Source organism: Anabrus simplex, chromosome 2, assembly GCF_040414725.1.
Source record: "Anabrus simplex isolate iqAnaSimp1 chromosome 2, ASM4041472v1, whole genome shotgun sequence".
In the NCBI taxonomy this organism is placed as follows: Eukaryota; Metazoa; Arthropoda; class Insecta; order Orthoptera; family Tettigoniidae; genus Anabrus; species Anabrus simplex.
In genome coordinates, this window is record NC_090266.1 from 9,337,119 (window position 1) to 9,362,660 (window position 25,542).

The 25,542-nt window shown below is 39.6% G+C and overlaps 1 protein-coding gene across 3 annotated transcripts in view; it reads right to left on the minus strand.

Annotated features, from left to right (window-relative positions):
- Positions 1-25,542, minus strand: part of LOC136863899 (mitochondrial potassium channel ATP-binding subunit) — a 789,801-nt gene that overhangs the window by 32,612 nt on the left and 731,647 nt on the right. For all 3 annotated transcript variants that reach the window (XM_067140310.2, XM_068226044.1, XM_068226045.1), the window contains one exon: positions 10,645-10,823. In XM_067140310.2, coding sequence (XP_066996411.2) covers positions 10,645-10,823 — 179 coding nt within the window. The remainder of the gene's footprint in view (positions 1-10,644; positions 10,824-25,542) is intronic.

A 25,542-nucleotide genomic window follows, 5' to 3' on the forward strand; every position in this document is an offset into this window, starting at 1 on the left:
GGCGAAACGCAGGCAACCAAGAATGAGTTAGCTGGAAAATTTATAATGTCCAATAACGGACCATTATATTGGTATTATAAATTTACTCATTCAGGACAAATATTTTAGGTTCCCTATGGGAATCAACATCTACATCATTTGATGGCCAAGCAGGCATCTATTTTTGGAAATGAGACATAGCTCTCACAGTGCATTGGCACTGCTGGTGGCTTCAAATAGCCTATGCAGTGGCCTCCACGGTATGCACTAGCCTTGCGTCTTGGGTGGTGTGCTAAGTCCCAACTGACGAGCCTAACTTAGCACACGAGGGCGAAACGCAGGCAACCAAGAATGAGTTAGCTGGAAAATTTATAATGTCCAATAACGGACCATTATATTGGTATTATAAATTTACTCATTCAGGACAAATATTTTAGGTTCCCTATGGGAATCAACATCTACATCATTTGATGGCCAAGCAGGCATCTATTTTTGGAAATGAGACATAGCTCTCACAGTGCATTGGCACTGCTGGTGGCTTCAAATAGCCTATGCAGTGGCCTCCACGGTATGCACTACCCTTGCGTCTTGGGTGGTGTGCTAAGTCCCAACTGACGAGCCTAACTTAGCACACGAGGGCGAAACGCAGGCAACCAAGAATGAGTTAGCTGGAAAATTTATAATGTCCAATAACGGACCATTATATTGGTATTATAAATTTACTCATTCAGGACAAATATTTTAGGTTCCCTATGGGAATCAACATCTACATCATTTGATGGCCAAGCAGGCATCTATTTTTGGAAATGAGACATAGCTCTCACAGTGCATTGGCACTGCTGGTGGCTTCAAATAGCCTATGCAGTGGCCTCCACGGTATGCACTAGCCTTGCGTCTTGGGTGGTGTGCTAAGTCCCAACTGACGAGCCTAACTTAGCACACGAGGGCGAAACGCAGGCAACCAAGAATGAGTTAGCTGGAAAATTTATAATGTCCAATAACGGACCATTATATTGGTATTATAAATTTACTCATTCAGGACAAATATTTTAGGTTCCCTATGGGAATCAACATCTACATCATTAAGTGGTATGTTCCGAGCTGTCAGCGGAGACATGGCGTGGAGTGACATTAGTAGACGAATAGGTTTGAATGGCGTCTATAAAAGTAGGAAAGATCACAATATGAAGATAAAGTTGGAATTCAAGAGGACAAACTGGGGAAAATATTCATTTATAGGAAGGGGAGTTAGGGATTGGAATAACTTACCAAGGGAGATGTTCAATAAATTTCCAATTTCTTTGAAATCATTTCGGAAAAGGCTAGGAAAGCAACAGATAGGGAATCTGCCACCTGGGCGACTGCCCTAAATGCAGATCAGTATTGATTGATTGATTGATTAGTAATTTACATTATTGACTTGAAATCTGTATACCCTACGTGATCCATGGCCTTTTTGAAGTTTCATTTACTACTGCAAGTATTTTTGGAATGTAATTCAAATTGCATTACAAAAATGCTTTAATTGGTAATGCTTTAAACGTTTCTATACTAAGACCAAATGTTATTGAAGTTTAAGACTTTCAATAAAACTGCAGAGAAAAAACAAGTTAATTGTGCTTGCTTCATTTGGTTGTTAGCATTCTTAATTTCTAGTTGCAAAATTTGAGCATGATCATCTGATAATCCAAAATTTATATTGGACTCTTGCATTTTAGAACAATGGAAATTAATACAAATATTGGCTATCGCTGTAGCTGAGGTAGCAGGTACCTGGCTGGGTGTAAAAATTAAGTGTTTTAGATTACAGCCTTGAAGAACATGCAGTAGTTGTGATGTTGACAGAAGGTTTTCTTCAGCAAAATCTATGTAATAATCACCACCAAGTATTACTTCTGCGCTGCTATTCCTACCAAAAATGTTAGGAAGGACTTGATCTAACTCCTAAGGAAGGCTCCACATCAGCATCTGGTGAATGGTACACAGTTAATGGAATTACCTTTTACCATAAGGAAGCTTAAATTCCACTGAAGTTAGTTCAAATTCTAATTCAGAATTATGCACTTCAAGATCTTTCCTTTCTTTACATTCAATTCCTGACTTAGCAATCATGTCTATGGAGCACGTTTTTCACTATCACATTTGTATGGGTCAGCTTACCTAGAGTCCTTTTCGGAATACTTGCAGCCTGATGGCCTTCATTTCTCGCTACATTGTTGGTTCCGCCGACAATAAATATGCCTCCTCACTCAATCTCAATCATCAATTATCTGCATTTAGGGCAGCTGCCCACGTGGCAGATTCCCTATCAATTGTTTACTACATTCATTTACAATTGTTTACCTAGCTTTTTCTTAAATAGGCTCTATTGTCAATGAACTTTGAAATTTATCGAACTTTTCCCTTGATACTTTATTCAAATCCCTCAATTTTCATCCTATAAATGAATATTTGCCCCAATCTGTCCTCTTGAATTCCAACTTTATCTCCACATTTTCAAAAGCTCCACTCAAGCTTATTCTTCTACTTATGTCATCGAAAACCAACTCACCACTGACAGTTCGAAACATACTACATATTACATGTGACCAGCACGTCAACAAAACTTGCAGTTCATAGTGACGTCAAAACATCATATCAAGTGAGATGGTTCAAAGGAGTCAAAATCAAATTTGAATATCACCCAAGAGCTACCAGCTTTCACACCATCAATAAAGTGAAAATATTATACCATATGCTAATGACATTTAGCCTAGACACTTAACTGATTATTCATTAGTCTTAAGATGATCATTTAATGACATTTTAAATGCCAATGTTTATCATCATATTTCAACAAAACGGCATTAGATTTGATAATTCGGAATGTTTTTTCCATTTTTTAACCACTTGCTAGTTAAATATTATTATGTATCAACTTCCTTAAATCACAAGTTCACAATCAACTGTTGTATTATTCACCACATTCAAAAGTTACAAGCCTTGTAAAGCTATGAACTTAAAAGTTCTTTTGCCACATGTCAATTTTTATACACGACCTTTCAAGATTCTTTTTAATACAGTTCTATTTTAACATTAGTTCATAAGTCAGTCACGTGCCTGATTTTATTTTAAGGTCAAATCATGGCTGTTGATGCCTACATGATTAAGGCGAAAAATGCACCATATTTTAAAATAATATGTCAATGAACTGTTTTAATAAGGGACAAGACCTTAATTGTATGTGTTTAATGTATTGAATAGGTGGATAAAATAATGAAATAACTTATTGTTAATTTATAAAGTCACATACCACATAGTCGAGCATCTCTTCTCCTTACTCCCAGGTCTTCCCGGCCCAAAGTTTGCAACATTTTTGTAATGCCACTCCTTTGTCAGAAATCATCCAGAACAAAAATCGTGTTGCTTTCCTTCGGATATTTATCAAGCAGTCCTGATGAGGATCCCAAACATTGGACCCATACTCTTAACTGCAGTCTTACCAGAGATTCTCCTTTACATCCTTACTACAACCCATAAAAACTCTCATAACAATGTGAAGATTTCTGTAACCTGTCTTAACTACCATACTTCGTTAATATGATTTTATCGACTTTTCATCCCATTTACATTCATACCATTGTCCGCTGTCCATCTCACAACATTGTCTAAGTCCCCCTGCAGTCGCTCACAATCCTGAAACTCATTTACTACTCCAGATCTTTACTCATATCATCCTATCTAAGAAAACAAAGCCTTGACTAGGTCAATAGTAATACAGTCCACTTGAGCTCTTGAATGCAATGCAAAGTAGGATTTGCCATTGCACTTTCAATAGACAATAAAGAAACAGCTCTGAGTTCTATGAATATCTTTTAAACAGGCCAGATATTTTGCAACAAATCAGCAGGTCTACCAGTATGTCTGTCCGATATGAAAATTTTGAAGTAAATGTAGAAATGATGTTGTTGTTGGTTAAAATAATATGCATTAAATATTACCTATTTGTGTACAGTATGTTTCCGATTTTAGAGTACAATTTCCAGACATCCTCAATTTTTCTAGTATGTCTTACGGTACAACAGAAAGCCGGCACACATTCAACAAGCCCTCACGGAACTATGGAATTTGGGACATTGGTTTTTTTTAATAAAATTATTTATTGGAAAACACGGAACTGATAAAGCCCCACACGAAAGTCAAACGAGGCAGGACCAAGGCTCGTCAAAAGGGAAAACTCAGAGTCATGTAGGAAGTAAAACTATTGGAGGGAGACTTATCCTATTTAATGTTAAGTTTCTGCACGAAATTGACACTTTTAGCTCTGTGCAGCTTATCTTATAATAAAAGAGCAGGACATGGTCTCAGAAATTACCAGAATAATTGACTGTGTCTCATTTGACTGTGCAGTGTTCCTATAACATTACAAAATAAAATTGTCACTCATCAGATTATGCTCCGAGCAATAGCGATGCCTGGAATCGCGGTACTTGACACTTTCAAGAACAGACTCAGACTGGATGCCAGCATGACGTTGCTCACATGCTCTCTTTCCTGCATGCACACAAGTGGGACTGCGATAGCGTGGTAAATAATTATCCTTATGAATGCACACAAGGAAGAATCAAGAGAATTGCAACATGCAAGTGCGGTTACGTGCTTCATCTTACCTGGAAATATTTTCCTAACATCGACATTCCTGCTCGGCTACATTGCCCACGCCCGTACATTTGCCCATTCAAAAATATTCTACACTGTTGTTTCTCCCCTCTCTCCCTCCATCTTCCTGCGACCTCATGCTGTTTGTGCACAGTTGGCCACGTGGTGTCCTCTCGAGGACTTTCTCATCAACCGGGCCTCTCCGGGTACACATGGGGGCTTACATGAATGTAATGGAAGATTGTGCACCATCGGCTTAACTGAAGGAGAGAGCTGGTTCCGTCTTCCATGGACTTTGCCTCGTTATCATCAGATCAAGGCGAGAGATTGAGAGACCTTTTTCTCCGATGTCTCTTTTTAATATATGGAATTAATCGTGACATTTTGTGCACATAAATTGTAGGAACAAGTGATGGCATTCCGTAGCCCATGATCTATTTTGGACTTTCGCATGACAGTAAACTGTGCATTTACTTTCTAAATGATGAACTCTATGCACTTCACAGAGAAATTTGAATGTGTTGGGTATACAGAATTCTTCTCCTCCTCCATATCCCTACTGTCTCAATTAGGATCACCACTTGAATTGCTGAAAAGTTTGCATAAGCCCAAGAAGGGTACAGGGAACTGGAAGTCAAGCAGGGGTGACATAAAATTGTTAGTGTTGAACTGTAGAAGTATTGTAAAGAAAGGAATAGAATTAAGTAATTTAATAGATACTAGCTGATGTACCCGTGCTTCGCTACGGGATTCTCAGAAAGACTGACTTCGTGGTTTTCCTAACCTGAAATCAACATAGGTCATTACAAAATCGTAAGTATGAATGTAGCGATTAAAAGCAATGCTATCATATAAAATACTCGATCAAATGGAAAGCCGCACGTTTTATCACTTTTAAGGAACAGTGCTGCGGTTAGATTGCGGTGCCAATCTAATAGTCCAAAGTTCCAGAGCTATTTTTTGCTAGGGGCTTTACGTCGCACCGTCACAGATAGGTCTTATGGCGACGATGGGATAGGAAAGGCCTAGGAGTTGGAAGGAAGCAGCCGTGGCCTTAGTTAAGGTACAGCCCCAGCATTTGCCTGGTGTGAAAATGGGAAACCACGGAAAACCATTTTCAGGGTTGCCGATAGTGGGATTCGAACCCATTATCTCCCGGATGCAAGCTCACAGCCGCGCGCCTCTACACGCACGGCAGTTCTAGAGCTGGGATGACCAAGACGCAGATTGCCATGAACACTTATCTGCCATTATTCCGCTAAATATGCACACTGTTCATTCCAATCAGTGCCTCAGAGTAGGGATTGAATAGCCCGAATGCTATGATGATCCAGGGTGTTACGTACCAGTAGTATCAGAAAATTTATAAACCAGGGGAATGGCATGCTAAAGAAGAAAGTTATCTAACTCCCCAGCTACTTTCCATCAATATTCAGACAGGCCGTTACACTCTGTACGACTGGGCAAGTTGACCGTGTGGTTAGCGGTGCGCAGCTGTGAGCTTGCATCCAAGAGATAGTGGATTCGAACCCCATTGCTGGCAGCGCTAAAGATGATATTCCGTGGTTTCCCACTTTCACACCAGTCAAATGCTGGGCCTGTACCTTAATTAAGGCCTAAGGCACTTCCAACCCTTTCCTATCCCATCGTCGCCATACAACCTATCTATGTCGGTGCAACGTAAATCAAATAAAAAAATACTCTGTACGCAGCAGTAATCCTATCTACCGGAGATGAGGGGAAACTGAAGACACAAAGCACGTCACGACAAACAATGGTCAATGTAATGTTATTGTTGATCAATGTTATGAACTTTCTATATTGTAGGCCTTCACATTTAGTTTTCTTTCGACTCTGTGATTTGTAAAATATTTTATACCATAAACTGTAGTTTCTTATTCTCCGACTTTACATACCGATTTTCATTAAATACTTTTTACCCATTTTCCCGTTAGTCGGCGCTGATATGTACTTAGTAACAAAAATACAAATTAATGAATATCTCTGTGATCATAGCCAGTACGGTAACAATGTATAAGACATGAATAATAGGAAATTTAATACTATATAACCTTAGTTATGTAGCATTTATCGATTACACCTCTAATAAGAAATATTTGAGAATTACATGTTAGGCCTTCCCCTGAACTACCATTTCACTCAGCATGAATAAAATAATTTACAGCTTAGACTATAGCGACTTATTTCCTGACTTTGCATACCGATTTTCATCAAGATAGGACAATATTTGAGAATTAAATTTTAGGCCTTCCCCAAAACTACCATTTTTCTCAGCGTGAATACAATTATTGATAGCCTAGATCAGGGCCTCTCAGGGTGCATGCGCGTGGTGCATGCACTGTGCACGGTGCAAAAGACGACTTGGCTTGGTTGATCAGAGTGCAGACCCCCACTCCTCGATTTGGAGCAATAGCGCTAACTCTCTCTTTCCTCACGCCTGTCTCGCTCGCTCCCCCTGTCTCCCTCTCCCTCACTTGCGCCGTAGCGCTCCAAATCCGGGCTGAGTTGAGCCGAGTATAGCCGAGTAGAGCCGAGCATAGCCGAGTAGCCCAGAGACGAAGCGTTGATCCGAGCCATACTGAGCGGCACCGATGCACAGTGCACGGAGCTCCTGCGCCGCGCTCTGCACGCGTGAGATTTTGGGCGTTTGAGAGGCCCTGGCCTAGATTGTAGCAACGTATTCCCCAACTTTGCATACCCATTTTCTTTAAAATACGACCACTAATAACATAAATAGTTGAGAATTCAATTTTAGGCTTTCCCCTAAACTACCATTTCACTCAGCGTAAGTAAAATGATTTATAACCTAGATTGTAGAGGATCATCCCCCGACTTCACATACGGATTTTCATTAGACCACTAATAACATAAATAGTTGAGAATTCAATTTTAGGCCTTCCCCTAAACTACCATTTCACTCAGCGTGAGTAAAATGATTTATAGCCTAGATTGTAGAGGCTCATCCCCCGACTTCACATACCAATCTTCATTAAATTCTCTTCAACCGTTTTCTCGTGATGCGTGTACATACAGACAGACAGACAGACAGACAGACAGACAGACAGACAGACAGACAGACAGACAGACAGACAGACAGACAGACAGACAGAGAGACAGACAGAAATTCCGGAAAAGTAAAAAGTGCATTTTCTTGTTACTATGGACATGACCGATACAGAAATACCATTATTTTCAAATTCTGAGCAATGTACAGACAAAACTCTTATTTTATACACTGACTGACAGTGACAATGCAACACCAAGGAGGAGTGGTTCGAAAGGGATGAAAGTTGGGGACAAAACAGAGACGGCACGGACGAATAATTGATGTTTATTTCAAACCGATATGCAGGTTACACAATGCGCACGGCATCGACTCAGTAGGATGTAGGACCACCGCGAGCGGCGATGCACGCAGAAACACGTCGAGGTACAGAGTCAATAAGAGTGCGGATGGTGTCATGAGGGATGGTTCTCCATTCTCTGTCAACCATTTGCCACAGTTGGTCGTCCGTACGAGGCTGGGGCAGAGTTTGCAAACGGCGTCCAATGAGATCCCACACGTGTTCGATTGGTGAGAGATCCGGAGAGTACGCTGGCCACGGAAGCATCTGTACACCTCGTAGAGCCTGTTGGGAGATGCGAGCAGTGTGTGGGCGGGCATTATCCTGCTGAAACAGAGCATTGGGCAGCCCCTGAAGGTACGGGAGTGCCACCGGCCGCAGCACATGCTGCACGTAGCGGTGGGCATTTAACGTGCCTTGAATACGCACTAGAGGTGACGTGGAATCATACGCAATAGCGCCCCAAACCATGATGCCGCGTTGTCTAGAGGTAGGGCGCTCCACAGTTACTGCCGGATTTGACCTTTCTCCACGCTGACGCCACACTCGTCTGCGGTGACTATCACTGACAGAACAGAAGCGTGACTCATCGGAGAACACGACGTTCCGCCATTCCCTCATCCAAGTCGCTCTAGCCCGGCACCATGCCAGGCGTGCACGTCTATGCTGTGGAGTCAATGGTAGTCTTCTGAGCGGACGCCGGGAGTGCAGGCCTCCTTCAACCAATCGACGGGAAATTGTTCTGGTCAATATTGGAACAGGCAGGGTGTCTTGCACATGCTGAAGAATGGCGGTTGACGTGGCGTGCGGGGCTGCCACCGCTTGGTGGCGGATGCGCCGATCCTCGCGTGCTGACGTCACTCGGGCTGCGCCTGGACCCCTCGCACGTGCCACATGTCCCTGCGCCAACCATCTTCGCCACAGGCGCTGCACCGTGGACACATCCCTATGGGTATCGGCTGCGATTTGACAAAGCGACCAACCTGCCCTTCTCAGCCCGATCACCATACCCCTCGTAAAGTCGTCTGTCTGCTGGAAATGCCTCCGTTGACGGCGGCCTGGCATTCTTAGCTATACACGTGTCCTGTGGAACACGACAACACGTTCTACAATGACTGTCGGCTGAGAAATCACGGTACGAAGTGGGCCATTCGCCAACGCCGTGTCCCATTTATCGTTCGCTACGTGCGCAGCACAGCGGCGCATTTCACATCATGAGCATACCTCAGTGACGTCAGTCTACCCTGCAATTGGCATAAAGTTCTGACCACTCCTTCTTGGTGTTGCATTTGCTCTGTCAGTCAGTGTATATATAGATATATTTACCAGATATTGTAATAGGAGTTGAATCATGGCTGAAAAATGATATCATGGATGCAGAAATTTTCTCACGGCACTGGAATGTGTGGAAAATTCTAAATTCCCATGGAGGGAATTAGATATTTTTCACCAACAGAGCATGTCAAAAACATATCAGATGTAAGGCTTTTCAGACGTTTGCTCTATTAACCGGTGTTTTGTCTTAGGTCTGACACTAGACTCGTCAGAGTGGGATGTGTCAGACCCCACCCACTGACACTGGGTGTATGCAGGTGAGCTCATCAGAAGCCTATATATGAGGCACAGTCTGATAACTGCATACAGGAGATAAATCTCCACAATGGATTTATTGCCCGCCTAGCAATTCCGAATGGAAAATTCTAAATTCCCATGGAAGGAATTAGATATTTTTCACCAATAGAGCATGTCAAAAACATATCAGATGTAAGGCTTTTCAGGCGTTTGGTCTATTAACGCTGGTATTAACGCCTGTACTTTGTATGTATTTTAATCTTGAACTATGAACACGGCTGAAGATGTTTTCAAAAGAAACGGAAACATGTACCATTTTTAAATAGATTAATGTTTTTTAAATGTAAGAATAATCAAATATTATTAAAGTGGAGGAAAGGTGGAATTTTTTTACATTTTTTTGAGTTTTTTTTACATACTAAAATTCCATCATGGACCAATATTAAGTTTTTGACATGTAATTTTAAGGATTAACTATTCCCATATAATATTCTATTGTTTTCTTCGTCATTACCTTCAGTGTTTGGGGACTGGTTTCCCTCAGAATTCCTATGTTAGGCTAAGTTAATATGGTAATGAATCAACGGAGTACTGTTGTTATATGGCAGAGTATTTCACACTAAGTTAGTTTCTTTAAATATGTTCCAAAGCTTTAAATCTGTACCTGATTTCTTTCATTATTATCAATGTTATCGTCATTACCGTTGCCACCTATGGCACGATTTTCGAAGAACTTTCTTACCTGTTTTCAAGTGTGTATACACACAGACATCAGAAATTAATTATGTTTCTAGCCTATGTGCCTCTACTTTCCTCGGCTTTTAACCTACCTCTACGTACCTTGGCCTAGTCCTATTTATTTCTGCTTATGATCTATTTTAGTTCCACTACACAGCTATTTGGACTATGAAATGCCTTCTAACAATACCCGTGCCTTGCACATGATACTGACTGTGCTGTATACCACTGGCAGGTTATGAGCCTTTACAACTTTGTAACCTTGGTCTGTAATGACACACCAAGCTATTTTATCACAATGATTTGATGATTCAGGCCTGTATAGTAAGTGGTACAAGGTATAGACACTTACCTAGTGGCCTCATCGAGTAATAAAATGGAGGGATTCTTGATGAGAGCCCTGGCAATGGCAATCCTCTGCTTCTGTCCCCCTGAGATTGTTACACCTCTCTCACCAACAACCGTATTGTAGCCATCCGGAAACTTCTTGATAAAGTCATCGGCATTGGCCAGCTTTGCCACCTCCATCACCTTCAAACAAGGAATAAACAGGTGGTTTAAAATACTTAAATCCTCTACACAGAGTAAGGAAACAGAGCCAAACATGCTGATACAGGTTGCCTAGGGGAGAGTGATCTACCTGACATTGCATCACTTTAGTCTTCATATCATATTCACTGCACCTCCTTTAATCTCTCAGATATTAATTGCAGGCTTTCAGCACAGTCTGCCATGAAGACACAGGACAAGTAGATGATCCATGTAAACTACAAACAACAAAGGTTAAAGATTACAGCTTTGTCTAACCCCTGAATATTTAGGTTGTTCCACCTTGATCAAATTTTGAAATGTTTATTGCTGTAGACCAGTGGTTCTCAAAGTCTGAGTATGTGAGCAGCCATCAGGGAAAAATGAAGAAAAATTGAAAGATGGAAATAAATAAGACGAAACTTAAATATGGAGCTGGACTACAGGCGTGGTTTGCAGTGTCTAAATTTCAAAATTGTTCATTCTTACTTATTAATTTGATATTCAGGCTAAACCTTCATACAAACAGGATATCCTGTGTTATACTTCACAGTCTTATTTATGATGTGTATTTAAAATAATGCTTTATAAACAAATAATTAGCCTGGTACTTATATTTTTTAAACCTATCATTCACGGAATTTTTGTGGGGGTACATTGAACTTTTAGCCATAAGTGAAGGGTATAATCCCATAATAGTTTGAGAACCTCTGCATACTGTGTTATTAATCTTTGAATTTTTAGAGCTGTATTTATCAGATGATTTTAATGTTCAAATTGAATTTTGTAATTTTTTAAAATGTAGTTGAACTTTGTCCTTGTTTCAAATGCAGGATATCTGAAAATTTGTTCAGTCTCCCAATAAATGTGTCTTAGAGCAACCTTTAAGTAAAATCACATAACAAGTACATGTTTCAGCCCCATTGGGCCTTCCTCAGGCTTGAAAATAGAATATAATGTTTGCAGAGTACACTAAAACACAACACTGAAAGTCCTTACCAAAGATTAAGTTTCAAATATTTATCTTGTATATCATTAAAAATCATTTACAAGCACTCCCTCTTGATGTAAGAAAATTGTAAACAAGGTTATATGTAGGAAAGTCTTTAGAAATTACCAATCAGAAACAATTTATTCAAAAAATGAAATTTTATTTACACTTCATTTTTACTTTGAACCAGGTACACATTCCACCATAAATTCTCATTGCGACTTAACTCTACTTGGACTTTATAATGACATGTTTTGCTCTGCTCCTTCCATGCATTTAGAGTTCCCTATTTTTCTACACCATTCCTTGTTCAGAGACATTTCTGATACAGCTTCTGTTTATGTTTGCAAGCTGCACTAACCATGTTCGCTCTTCCCCCATTGTTACACATAGCTGTTACTACAGTGTCCCTGTGAGCATGCTGACTGTATATAACTACTTTTGCATGTCTCCGTCTGCTGCAGAAAGAAAATAGGAGGAGGCATAAGGCATATGTCACACCAAGTCTATCTCCTCAGGAGGCGAGGAGTGAGGTCAGCACGAACAGCTGGTGTATAGGGCCAGAGCAGGGTGGGATAAAGTATGGTAAACAACATCAGACCTGTCCATCCTATCCCAATCAATCAATCAATCAATCAATCAATCAATCAATCAATCAATCAATCAATCAATCAATCAATCAATCAATCAATCAATCAATCAATCAATCAATCAATCAATCAATCAATCAATACTGATCTGCATTTAGGGCAGCCGCCCAGGTGGCAGATTCCCTATCTGTTGCATTCCTAGCCTTTTCCTAAATGATTTCAAAGAAATTGGAAATTTATTGAACATCTCCCTTGGAAAATTATTCCAATCCCTAACTCCCCTTCCTATAAATGAATATTTGCTATAGTTTGTCCTCTTGAATTCCAACTTTATCTTCATATTGTGATCTTTCCTACTTTTATAAACGCCATTCAGACTTATTGGTCTACTAATGTCATTCCACGCCATCTCTCCGCTGACAGCTCGGAACATACAACTTAGTCGAGCAGCTCTTCTTCTTTCTCTCAATTCTTCCCAACCCAAACATTGCAACATTTTTGTAACGCTACTCTTTTGTCGGAAATCACCCAGAACAAATCGAGCTGCTTTTCTTTGGATTTTTCCAGTTCTTGAATCAGGTAATCCTGGTGAGGGTCCCATACACTGGAACCATACTCTAGTTGGGGTCTTACCAGAGACTTATATGCACTCTCCTTTACATCCTTACTACAACCCCTAAACACCCTCATAACCATGTGCAGAGATCTGTACCCTTTATTTACAATCTCATTTATGTGATTACCCCAATTAAGAACTTTCCTTATATTAACATCTAGATACTTACAACGATCCCCTAAAGGAACTTTCACCCCATCAACGCAGTAATTAAAACTGAGAGGACTTTTCCCATTTGTGAAACACACAAACTGACTTTTAACCCCGTTTATCAACATACTATTGCCTGCTGTCCATCTCACAACATTTTCGAGGTCACGTCGCAGTTGCTCACAATCTTGTAAATTATTTATCACTCTATAGAGAATAACATCATCCGCAAAAAGCCTTACCTCCGATTCCACTCCTTTACTCATATCATTTATATATATAAGAAAACATAAAGGTCCAATAATACTGCCTTGAGGAATTCCCCTATTAATTATTACAGGGTCAGATAAAGCTTCACCTACTCTAATTCTCTGAGATCTATTTTCTAGAAATATAGCAACCCATTCAGTCACTCTTTTGTCTAGTCCAATTGCACTCATTTTTGCCAGTAGTCTCCCATGATCCACCACATCAAATGCTTTAGACAGGTCAATCGCGATACAGTCCATTTGACCTCCAGAATCCAAGATATCTGCTATATTTTGTTGGAATCCTACAAGTTGAGCTTCAGTGGAATAACCCTTCCTAAAACCGAACTGCCTTCTATCGAACCAGTTATTAATTTCACAAACATGTCTAATATAATCAGAAAGAATGCCTTCCCAAAGCTTACATACAATGCATGTCAAACTTACTGGCCTGTAATTTTCAGCTTTATGTCTATCACCCTTTCCTTTATACACCGGGGCTACTATAGCAACTCTCCATTTATCTGGTATAGCTCCTCCGACCAAACAATAATCAAAAATCATTGAATAGCTGCAGTTAATCTTTGGAGGTATCTGGAGAAAAACCAATTAGATTCAGTAAATCATTAGAAGGAGAATTCCTCAAGGCAGTATTATTGGACCTTTATGTTATATTCACCAACAAAAGAAAGCAAAACAATACATATTTCAGACAAAATTTAATGTTAGTCAATTTTTTTTTTTTTGCTAGTTGTTTTACGTCGCACCGACACAAATAGGTGGCGAAACATGTCTCCATTTTAACTATGTTTAACTAAAAATTTTAACATCCTGTAATGTTTTGAATAGGTTGGAGTCCAATAAATTTTCTTATATTATTATTGAGATTCTTTCAATACGGAAAATAAAATGATTTTCATTACTTGTACAGATAGGTCTTACGGCGACAGTTAGTCAATTTGAAACCTGATAAAAATTAAATATTATGACATTACAACAGTATGGCAATATATCATAAGTTAATTAGCCCATTTGAGAAGTTTCAGCACAATAATTGATAAAGAAATCATGACAATCACAACAGTCTGCCAACACGAATTTGAAATCTTGAAATCTGGAGCTCTGTACCATTTCGTATGTAGTCCATTTATCCACGTTTTCAATACATTTCCTCGGTAATGGGTATTAGCGTATCTGGCCACAGTTACAGCCGTGATTCGATCGGGTATGCTCAAGATGCAATCTCATATGCGCTCTTGTGGTATGAGCTCCCATTCTGCCTGTAGCTCAGCCCCAAATTAAGCCAGTGTGTCAGGGAGCGACTCCTAGCATGTGTCGTAAGCGTACCCCAGACATGCTCTATCGCATTTAGGTAGGGAGTATAAGTGGGCCACACCATGCGCTCAATTCCGACTTCATCCAGGTAATTACAAGTAACAACTCTCATTATTGTTCTGTATTGAAGATGACGTTAGGCATACAATTTAAAGGATAATTTAATAAAAACCACCTATTCAATACTTTCCACGTTTAATGTGGTTTGAATCTACATGAAATTATGTAGACTTATTAGGTCAGGTACATGTTTCACCCATTATTTTGGGCATCTTCAGCCTATAGACAACATTTAGGTCATGTTTTGTGACCTTTTTAAACAATATATACAAACCAATACATACAAACATTAATGATCTCTTAAGACTAACATGCCAGGATAATAATTTTAAAAATGTGAACTAAGCATAACTGTGGGTAACATAAGTTAATGGTGTTTTAACACATTAAAAATTTGTCAATCCTATTCTATCTAATTTGAAAATATGTCCAAAACTAAAATGGATCTTCTTTCTCTATCATAGGTCTAGGGTAAAGAGGATATTACATACCGGAGAGTTCATTTGACCCCTATATCATATCATGTCAGGATGTGTTGTCAACAAGTGGAGACTTTGAACTAATTGTTAATTGTAGGCTGGTCAAGATTGAAAAATATAAATTTAAATTAACTGTGTTTTAACTTGGCAGTTCTATTCTGTTTAACTTAAAAATATGTTCAAAACTAAAATGTATCTTCTTCTCTATCATAAGTCTTGAGTAAGGAGGATATTGATACTGGGGTTTATTTGACCCACATATTTTGTTTTCATGTTCTTGACGTAACTAATATTGAAATGTGTTGTCAAACACTAGTGGAGATTTAAAACCGAAGATGTCGCTATTGTAAATTTTGAAGAGTTCTGAACTGTGTCTTTTTCGATTTATATTTGTTTTCTCTGTAGTGAGAAGTGTGAACATTCTCTTCTAGATGGCACTACTGCAGAACTACAATTGTGCACCCTGGTGCGAAGTGAAGGAATTGTTTTTTCAGAAATTTTGTGTTCATAAGTTTGTTCTTGGTTAAATTTCTTTCAGTTACTTTTTGGGTTGGCAGTATAACCCTTCTCTTTCCGCTTGTTTTGAATTTAGCCAATCCCTAATTTCTCTAATTAATTTTTGACCAATAACGTATGTCTTCTCCGATATGGATATGTTGCTTGATCCTAGCCAATAAAATTGAGGGGGGGTGTGGGTTCTCATTCATGAAACGTCACGAATTTTCCGCGAGGGTATATAAACTGCTGATTTTCTTGTCTCCTGGCCACTTCAGTAACATCTTCTCTAGTGTGATTATGTAGCAAGGGGCGGGAAGCGCCTCTTTCTTCAAGCGGCAGTTCATCCATCAGGTAATGGCCTTTTAATAACTTCTTTGCTTGCTAGCTCAGCAGTTTAACCCTCAGGGCAGGTTCGAAACTTTTATCATGTAACCTTCCTTTAAAATGTAAAAGATACTTGGTATAAATTCCGTCTCTTTAATTACAAATCGGGATAGAGAGTGCCTTACCCTCTCGAGCTCCCTCTCATATTGTTTTTGAGGTGACTACGTTTTCATAACCGTTTTTCTTCGCTTCATAATGTAATAAATTTTCCTATCGTGTCACCTCCGTAGTATGGGATTAGCCCTTGCATAAGCGGCCTAAGAGCCAAATAGGTTTTAAAAAGGTGTATTAGGAGTGCAAGTTACGCCTCCACTCAAGTTGGTATTTTGGGGCCATGTTATTGTCCTGTTTCTTTAGTGAATAGGCCTCAGTAGGTTGGGTATTTTTACCCCTGTTCTTGTGTGCCTGGAGGGCAGCTTGAAGGTGGAGTTTGGTGTGGCCTTTGAATTGGCTTGAACTTTGAGAGCGGGTTCGCTCTTTCTAAAAGTTGTATTTTCTGTGTGCCTCAAGCAGGCTTAACTGGGTAATTGGGAGCAAATGCTCCTTGGCATGATTGGGGTTTTCTGGCCCTTTTTTGAACCTTGTGTATAGGTAAAGTTGGGCTCATTGCTCAGGGACTGTGATCTGGGGCTCGAAGCCCAAAATCCATTAATAAACTGTAATTGTACTTTCTTAACTTGTTGATATACAACTGAGTTCCTGTTATACTTGTTATTTCTTGATCTAGAAAAGATAATATAACCTTTGTTAAATTTTAAATTAATTTTAATTTCGTTGTTGAGACCTATTCCATCCAGCACCTTCTTTCACCTCTAACTACCACGGATAATTCCGTAACATATATAATATTCTTCTAATACAGAAAAAGGTTGTCCGAACAATGTGTAGGGCTGATGCAATTGACCATTATCGACCTCTTTTCATTAAGTTTAAAATACTGACAATTATAAATTTGTATATTTATATATCTTTGACATATGTTAAAAAGCAACATAAATGAATTCAGTACTAGAGAAAACATTCACATTTATGATACTCGCGGAAAAGCAGACAGTGACATCCCAATTCACAGGCTGTCAAAAACTGCTCACTCACTTAAAATCAGTTGTTTAAGATTATTTGATAAATTACCACATTCTGCACGGTCCACTCCTTTAAGTAATTTTAAAAGAAAAATATATGATTTGTTAATAGAAAATCCATTTTATAATACCTCTGAATTCTTAGAAATGCATAGTGTTTATATTAAGTTTTAATACAAGGTGTATGTTCATTTAGCCTTAGTAATATTAAGTACTAAATTATTGTCAGTTGACGAAGCCTATTTCCTTGTATATGACCAATGGCAGATAAAGATTCTCGATCCTTGAATCTTGATTCTTGGTCATTCTGCGGCACTGTACAGTCAGAGCAGTAGATAGTGGAGTCAGACCCAGTTCCAGAGTCCAGTGGTCAACAGTAGGGTGAGTTGAACAGTTCATAATGGATGGGTCTTCTAGATCAAATAGTCTGGCTCTCAGTAACGTTAAAGAGCGTGCTGAAGTAGTGTATCTGTATCAGAGGCTCTTAATTTGGAGGAAGAGAAATGAACGTGATGTTATTTGCAGATGTTATTGTGATTTGGGTAGAAGACGACAGGAAGGTTCAAGAACAGTTGAATGTGGTGAATGGGAAGATCGAAGAATGTGGATTGAAAATAAATGTAGAATAGAGTAAAACTCTTGTTATGACTAGAGGGGAGAAAGAAGGGAAAGGTCAGATTAGACTTGCAGACAAGCCCCTGGAAGTAGTGGAAACGTTTAAATACCTGGGGAGTGAATTAATGGAGAATGCTCTACTGGATGCTGAGATTAGTAAAAGGATTCAAGCTGGAAGTTGTTTCTATCATAGTGTAAGAAACATGTTATGGGACAAAGATGTACCTACCAACGGAAGCCAAGGATACTATGTACAAGATGTATTACGTACCCATAACAACTTACGCAGCAGAAACTTGGACAATGACAAAGAAGGATGAGAGTCGAATACAGGCAGCCGAAATGAAGTTCTTGAGGAGTATGATACAGAGGAGTAGAAGGGACAAAATAAGGAATGAGAAAATCCGGGAAGAAACTGGAGTGGAAAAAATGAATGATAGAATAGAGAAGAGCCGACTAAGATGGTTTGGGCACATAAAGCGAATGAGCGACGAAAGAATGCCAAAAAAGGTGATGGAAATGCAAATCCAAGGAAGGAGAGGCCGTGGACGACCACGATTGAGGTGAAAGGATACCATCCAACGCAGCATTATAGAAAGAAGCCTGGAATGGGACACAGTGTTGGAGGAGGAGTGGTGGAAAGACCGAAGAAAGTGGAGAGGAACCTTATTTGCCCCTACCCGGCTACATCTGGATAAAGGGAAATGATGATGATGATGATGATGATGATGATGATGATGATGATGATGATGATGATGATGATGATGATGAGAGGCTCTTAAATTGATAGGCACAGAGTTTGACGGGACGCAACCAGAAAGATTACGCGAGTTTTATGAGAATGTGGGAACTGCTTTAGGGCTGGTTAGGCCAAATAACTATGATTTATTCTATTTTAATTAAAATCACTAAGGAAGCCAGTAGTAAGTTATTAGTGCGACTTGACGTACGTACTTGGCAAGAGATAAAAGATGCCTTGAAGGAATATTATATTGAGAAACAGACCGTAGACTTTTATGGTTGTTAATTGTTTGCTGCTAGGCAAGGGGTGAGTGAATTGGTTGCTCACTGGGTGATTAGAAAAGATCAGATGGGAACAGATTTAAGAAATACTGCAGTACATGGGGAAACGCCTGTAGCCAAAGAACATCAGGCACGTTTAATCCGAAAAATCTTGAAAGCCAGTTTTGTGCAGGACTTAAGCAATGAACGAATTCAGAGCTTCATTTAAAAGCCGAAATTCACAAACCCTTGAGCAGGCTATTGACAAAAGAGTAGCGTTACAAAAATGTTGCAATGTTTGGGTTGGGAAGAATTGAGAGAAAGAAGAACAGCTGCTCGACTAAGTGGTATGTTCCGAGCTGTCAGCGGAGAGATGGCGTGGAATGACATTGTAGACGAATAAGTTTGAATGGCGTTTATAAAAGTAGGAAAGATCACAATATGAAGATAAAGTTGGAATTCAAGAGGACAAACTGGGGCAAATATTTATTTATAGGAAGGGGAGTTAGGGATTGGAATAACTTACCAAGGGAGACGTTCAATAAATTTCCAATTTCTTTGAAATCATTTAGGAAAAGGCTAGGAAAGCAACAGATAGGGAATCTGCCATCTGGGCGACTGCCCTAAATGCAGATCAGTATTGATTGATTGATTGATTGATTGATTGATTGATTGATTGATTGATTGATTGATTGCACGTGAAGAAGAAACGGCCGTATTATCTAGTAGGGCTAAACAGCAAATGGAAGGCCAAGCTAGAAGACCGGCCGGATCAACGGGAATTCTGGCGAAGCCGAGACCTCAGGTGCAGCAACCACCGCACAGGTATGGTGACCAGAAACTTTATGGAAGGGCTAAAGTGCGAATAGTCTCTTATTATTGTGACAAGGAAGGGCATATAGCACGAGACTGTAAGGCTTCGAAAGTAGGAGAAAAGAAGCCTCCCTTGTGCAGAAACTGCAATAGGGCAGGCCATATGCAGAAAGAGTGTAGGAATAAACGTCGAGAAAAAGGGAAAGACACGTTACACAAAGTTAAAATTTGTGCTATAATTCACTGCTATAATATTAACAAAATGGGTCACAAACAGTATGAATGTTGGGGATGACAGAGGTCGACTGGTGAAAGAAAATGTCTGGTCGCATGGGCCACCTGCAGCGTAATTGCTGGTTCAATAAGACAGAGAGTATCTCTCGAAATAGGCAGGGTTGCAAGTGATAAATATCATTATTGATACGTATTGAAGATACTACATGTAGTATGTCAAGCTGTGATCGTCAACCAATGGCAGTAAGTATTGTTATGAACATTGATGCCAGATACCTTATACCCTTTCTCCCCAACCTGCTTCCATGTAAATATATATATAAACTTTATAATTTCCTAAGATTTTCTAATAGAGTAGCGTCAATTATTCTTCGGATCACCACTGCTGGGCACTGCTAAAATACCCTGTGGTTTTACGCACTGGGGCCGACTACAGTGTCTATAATGAAGTTAATATAACCCATTTGAGCTCAATTTATTGAAGAACACTGTTTTCTCAATGAACACTGTGACAGTTACCAGCATTTCTGATAATAAAGCGTCAGTACTTCATGTGGACCACTGTTGCTGTGGTCTTGCCTATTGGTGCAAGTCACTTGCTTTCCCTTAAACTGCCCCATGTTAATGTTGTAGGACGTACCCTAGCAATCTGACGCTGTTTTCCTTCACAACGGCTTATATATTGTTATCTGTATCACCACTGAACATTGTTTTTCCCTTGACTTTCCCACTGTAATATATCAATTTTGTATCTTAGCATTTGCAATTTAATTACAAATCAGGTACCTCATTGATGCTATGAGTGATGATGCGCTCAAGGAAGGGCGAAACATGTCTGATATGGAAATAATAATACATTCCTAAATGTTTAAAATTTCAATGTATTGAATAGGTGACAAATAAGCTTTTTAACATCCTATATTTGAAAGAGAAAGGGCCCTCCTCCCAAACCTCCAAACGTACACGAGAGCAGAAAGGGAGAAGAACTAGTGACAAGGGGTTAAACGAAACAGGAACCGCCAGGTTGTTCCGAAGAGCGAGTCCAAAGAAATAGGAGGCCCTTGGAGGGGTGCAGTTATTCCAGTGAAGGGAAAGTCACGTATCCGACTCCAGAGTAAAGACAATGCCTATGGAAAGCGTAATAGATGTAAAAGTGAGAGCCCGAGAGCAATCAGTTAGCGAGTAATTTAGAGCAGTCCCGATCGGATTGGTTCCATCGATGTCTGTATTAAGGGACGAAAAAGGCCTTATCGTTTTCTTGTGGATACAGCGGCTCATGTGACCCTCATACGAGAGAGGGCTGTGCGAAAAGAAGAAGCAGACTACCGTAAGCCAACGATAGAATTGCATGGTGTGACTGGCCGAAATTCTCGTACTAAAGGGAGTGTTATTTTGAAAACAGGAGACTCCTCTCCCGAATTTTATTTTGTAGGAGGTGAGTTTCGATTGTCGATGGTCTGATAGGAAGAGACCTGTTACAGGAAAGTGTTATAAATTACCGAGATTTTTGGAAGAAGATTCTCGTTGGGCACGAGTGTTCGAGAAGTGTGTAGGATAACCGTACCCCATAGTAAAATTTCAAACATTGTAGAGAGTAGAATAGAAATTGGTGTACCAGGTCAGGAGAATTTACTTCAATTTGTGTTGGATATAGGAAACGAGGTATCCCTCATAAAACGGCAGTGTGTAACACGTGAGTCAATGGTTGCCGGGAAAACTGTCTCACAGTTAACGGGTGTGGATTCAGAAGAGATCAGACTCAGAGGGAGAGTTTTTGCTAGGGGCTTTATGTCCCACCGACACAGATAGGTCTTATGGCGACGATGGGATAGGAAAGGCCTAGGAGTTGGAAGGAAGCGGCCGTGGCCTTAATTAAGGTACAGCCCCAGCATTTGCCTGGTGTGAAAATGGGAAACCACGGAAAACCATCTTCAGGGCTGCCGATAGTGGGATTCGAACCTACTATCTCCCGGATGCAAGCTCACAGCCGCGCGCCTCTACGCGCACGGCCAACTCGCCCGGTCAGAGGGAGAGTAAAGCTGCCAGTGGGTGAGTCAAATGCTGATTTTTACATAGTTGGCGAGGATGTATATCTTAACAGTGATGGGATTATTGGCAGGAATATACTAAAATATAGTATGATAAACTCTATGCCATTGTAAAGGGAACTCAATATTATATGACGGAAAATACTGCTAGAATGCATATGATTTGTCTCAAACCCAGGACAGAGACGATCGTTGAAGTAAGAACTGTCGAAGAAGAGGCAGAAGGTGTGATTGATAAACAAATTCTGCCAGGGGTGTACATATCTTGGTGTATAACGAAGGCTTGTAATCATAGGCTTTAGTGAGTAGGTTAAATACGAGAGAGACTGAAGTTAAATTCGAAAGCCCATTGTTTAGTATTCAAGAATTTGAGCCCGTTAAATCCTCTGAAAGGGTACAGTCAAAGGAAGTAAATCGGGTGATTCAGGTGCGGAGAGAAGATCCCAGAGAACAGAGTGTAATAGAACAATTAAGAGTAGATCATTTAGCACCCAGGGACAAGGAGCAATTGTATGCTATATGTGCTGCATACAATGATATATTTCATTTAGAGGGTGATAAGTAAACGCACATGGATTTAGTGCAGCATGAAATTCGAATTAGGGAGAATCAGTCTCTAATTAACATGAGACCTTATAGGGTACCCGAATCTCAGAAGTAGGAAGTCCAAGGGCAGATAGATAATATGCTGGAAGATTAGATAATTACTCCTAGTACCTCAGCGTGGAGTGCTCCACTTTTGCTAGTACCGAAGCGAATGGATGCTTCAGGGAAACAGAAGTATCATGTGTGTATAGACTATAGAGCTTTGAACTCTATTTCTATAGGTTCTGTTTACCCAATGCCGTTAATTTCAGAGTTGTTAGATGCGCCAGTGAAGGCCCGTTACTTTTCAACAACGAATTTAGCTTCAGGCTACCATCAAGTATTGAGGCCTGAAGGCCGTGAGAAGACGGAATTCTCCACCTTAGGTAAGCATTACGAATACTTAAGAATGCCTATGGTTTAGAAAAATTCCCCTAGTACCTTCGTGAGGTTAATGAATATAGCAATGTCTGGGTTAATTGGTGTAAAATGTGTGATTTATCTTGACAAAAATTTATTATATGCTAATTCTATTGAGGAACACAATCAGAGACGTCGAAACGTGTTCCAGAGATTGAGGGAATGTCGGCTGAAGCTGCAGCCAGATAAATGTGAATTCCTTAGAACAGAAGTAGCATTTGTAGGTCACATTATTACTGCTAACGGGGTACAACCTGATGAGCGAAAGGTTGACGCAGTGAAACAATTTCCCAGGCCTACAACCACTAAACAGTTGAAAGGTTTCTTAGGTTTGAATGGGTATTACCGCATGTTCATCCTGGAATGTAGTAAGACAGCGAAAGCTCTGTATGAACTTCTAAATAGTAATGTCCCTTATGTTTGGACAGGTAAACAGTAGACAGCCTTCTGTACTTTCGAACAGAAGTTGACAGAGGAACACATTTTACAGTATCCAGATTTTGAGATACCATTTATCTTAACTACTGATGCTTGTGGGGAAGCATTAGGGGCAGTTTTCTCACAGAGCAAAATAGGCAAGGACTTGCCAATAGAATACGCTAGTAGAACTTTAAACAAAGCAGAAAGAAATTATTCAGTTACCGAGAAGGAATTACTTGCAGTTGTTTGGAGTGTGAAGTATTTTAGACCGTACCTGTTTGGAAAGCATTTCACTGTGGTATTCATTGTACAGGACCCTTCTTCCAGGTTAATGAAATTTAGAGTCAAACTAGCTGAGTATGATTTCACCATAGTATACAAGACAGGGAAAACGATCTTAATTTACCAAATTTCAGTTGGGAAGGAAATGCAAACGACAGAAAGCACGACCAACAAATGGCAAATAAGTTAATATGGGAACGACAGCTGATTCAGAAAGTGACATAACCAACTAGAGGGAAAAATATCCTGGACGTGGTGCTGATAAAACCAGATGAGCTCTATAGAGAAACCGGAGTAATAGATAGTATTAGCGAACACAAAGCTGTTTTTGTCGTAGTTAAAAAAGTGATAGAAAGGAAGGTTTTAAATGTAGGAGTATTACGCAGTACCAAATGGCTGATAAAGCACGCATGAGGCAGTTTGAAAAAAGTACTGATGATCGATGGAAAACGGTAAATAAGAATGTAAACAGACTCTGCGATGGGTTAAAGAAATTGTTGAATAATGTGAAAACAGGTTTGTACCTTTAAAAGTAGTAAGGAATGATAACGACTCACCATATTATAATAGAGAAATAAAGAGACTAAGAGGGAGGTGCAGATTGGAAAGAAATAGAGTTAGAAATGCCTGTGGAAATAAGGAGAAATTGAACGAACTTACTAGGAAATTGAATCTAGCAAAGAAGGCAGCTAAGGATAACATGATGGCAAGCATATTTAGCAGTCATACAAATTTTAGTGAAAAATAGAAAGGTATGTATAGGTACTTTAATTCAGAAACAGGTTCGAAGAAGGACATTCCAGGAATAATTAATGAAAAGGAGAGTGTGTATGCGAGGATCACCAAAAGGCAGAAGTATTCATTCAGCAGTATGCAAAGATTGTTTGGTTACAAGGAAAATGTCCAGATAGAGGAGGTGACTAATGCTAAAGAAGTATTAAAATTTACATACGATAAAAATGATATTTACAATAAGATACAAAAGTTGAAAACTAGAAAAGCAGCTGGAATTGATAAGATTTCTGGGGATATACTAAAGACAATGAGTTGGGATATAGTACAATATCTGAAGTACTTATTGGATTATTGTTTGGTTGAAGGAGCTATACCAGATGAATGGAGAGTTGCTATTGTAGCCCCTGTGTATAAACGAAAGGGTGATAGACATAAAGCTGAAAATTACAGGCCAGTAAGTTTGACATGCGTTGTATGTAAGCTTTGGGAAGGCATTCTTTCTGATTATATTAGCCATGTTTGTGAAAGTAGTAACTGGTTCGATAGAAGGCAGTTCGGTTTTAGGAAAGGTTATTCCACTGAAGCTCAACTTGTAGGATTCAAGCAAGATATAGCAGATATCTTGGATTCTGGAGGTCAAATGGACTGTATCGCGATCGACCTGTCTAAAGCATTTGATAGGGTGGATCATGGGAAACTACTGGCAAAAATGAGCGCAATTGGACTAGACAAAAGAGTGACTGAATGGGTTGCTATATTTCTAGAAAATAGATCTCAGATAATTGGAGTAGGCGAAGATTTATCTGACCCCGTAATAATAAAGAGGGGAATTCCTCAAGGCAGTATTATTGGACCTTTATGTTTTCTTATACAGTATTTATAAATGATTGAGTAAAGGAGTGGAATCAGAGGTAAGGCTTTTTGTGGATGATGTTATTCTCTAAGTAAGTTACAAGTTTGTGAGCAACTGCAAAATGACCTCGATAATGTTGTGAGATGGACAGTAGGCAATGGTATGATGATAAACTGGGTAAAAGGTCAGGTTGTGAGTTTCACAAATAGGAAAAGTCCTCTGAGTTTTAATTACTGCGCTGATGGGGTGATAATTCGTTTTGGGATCATTGTAAGTATCTGG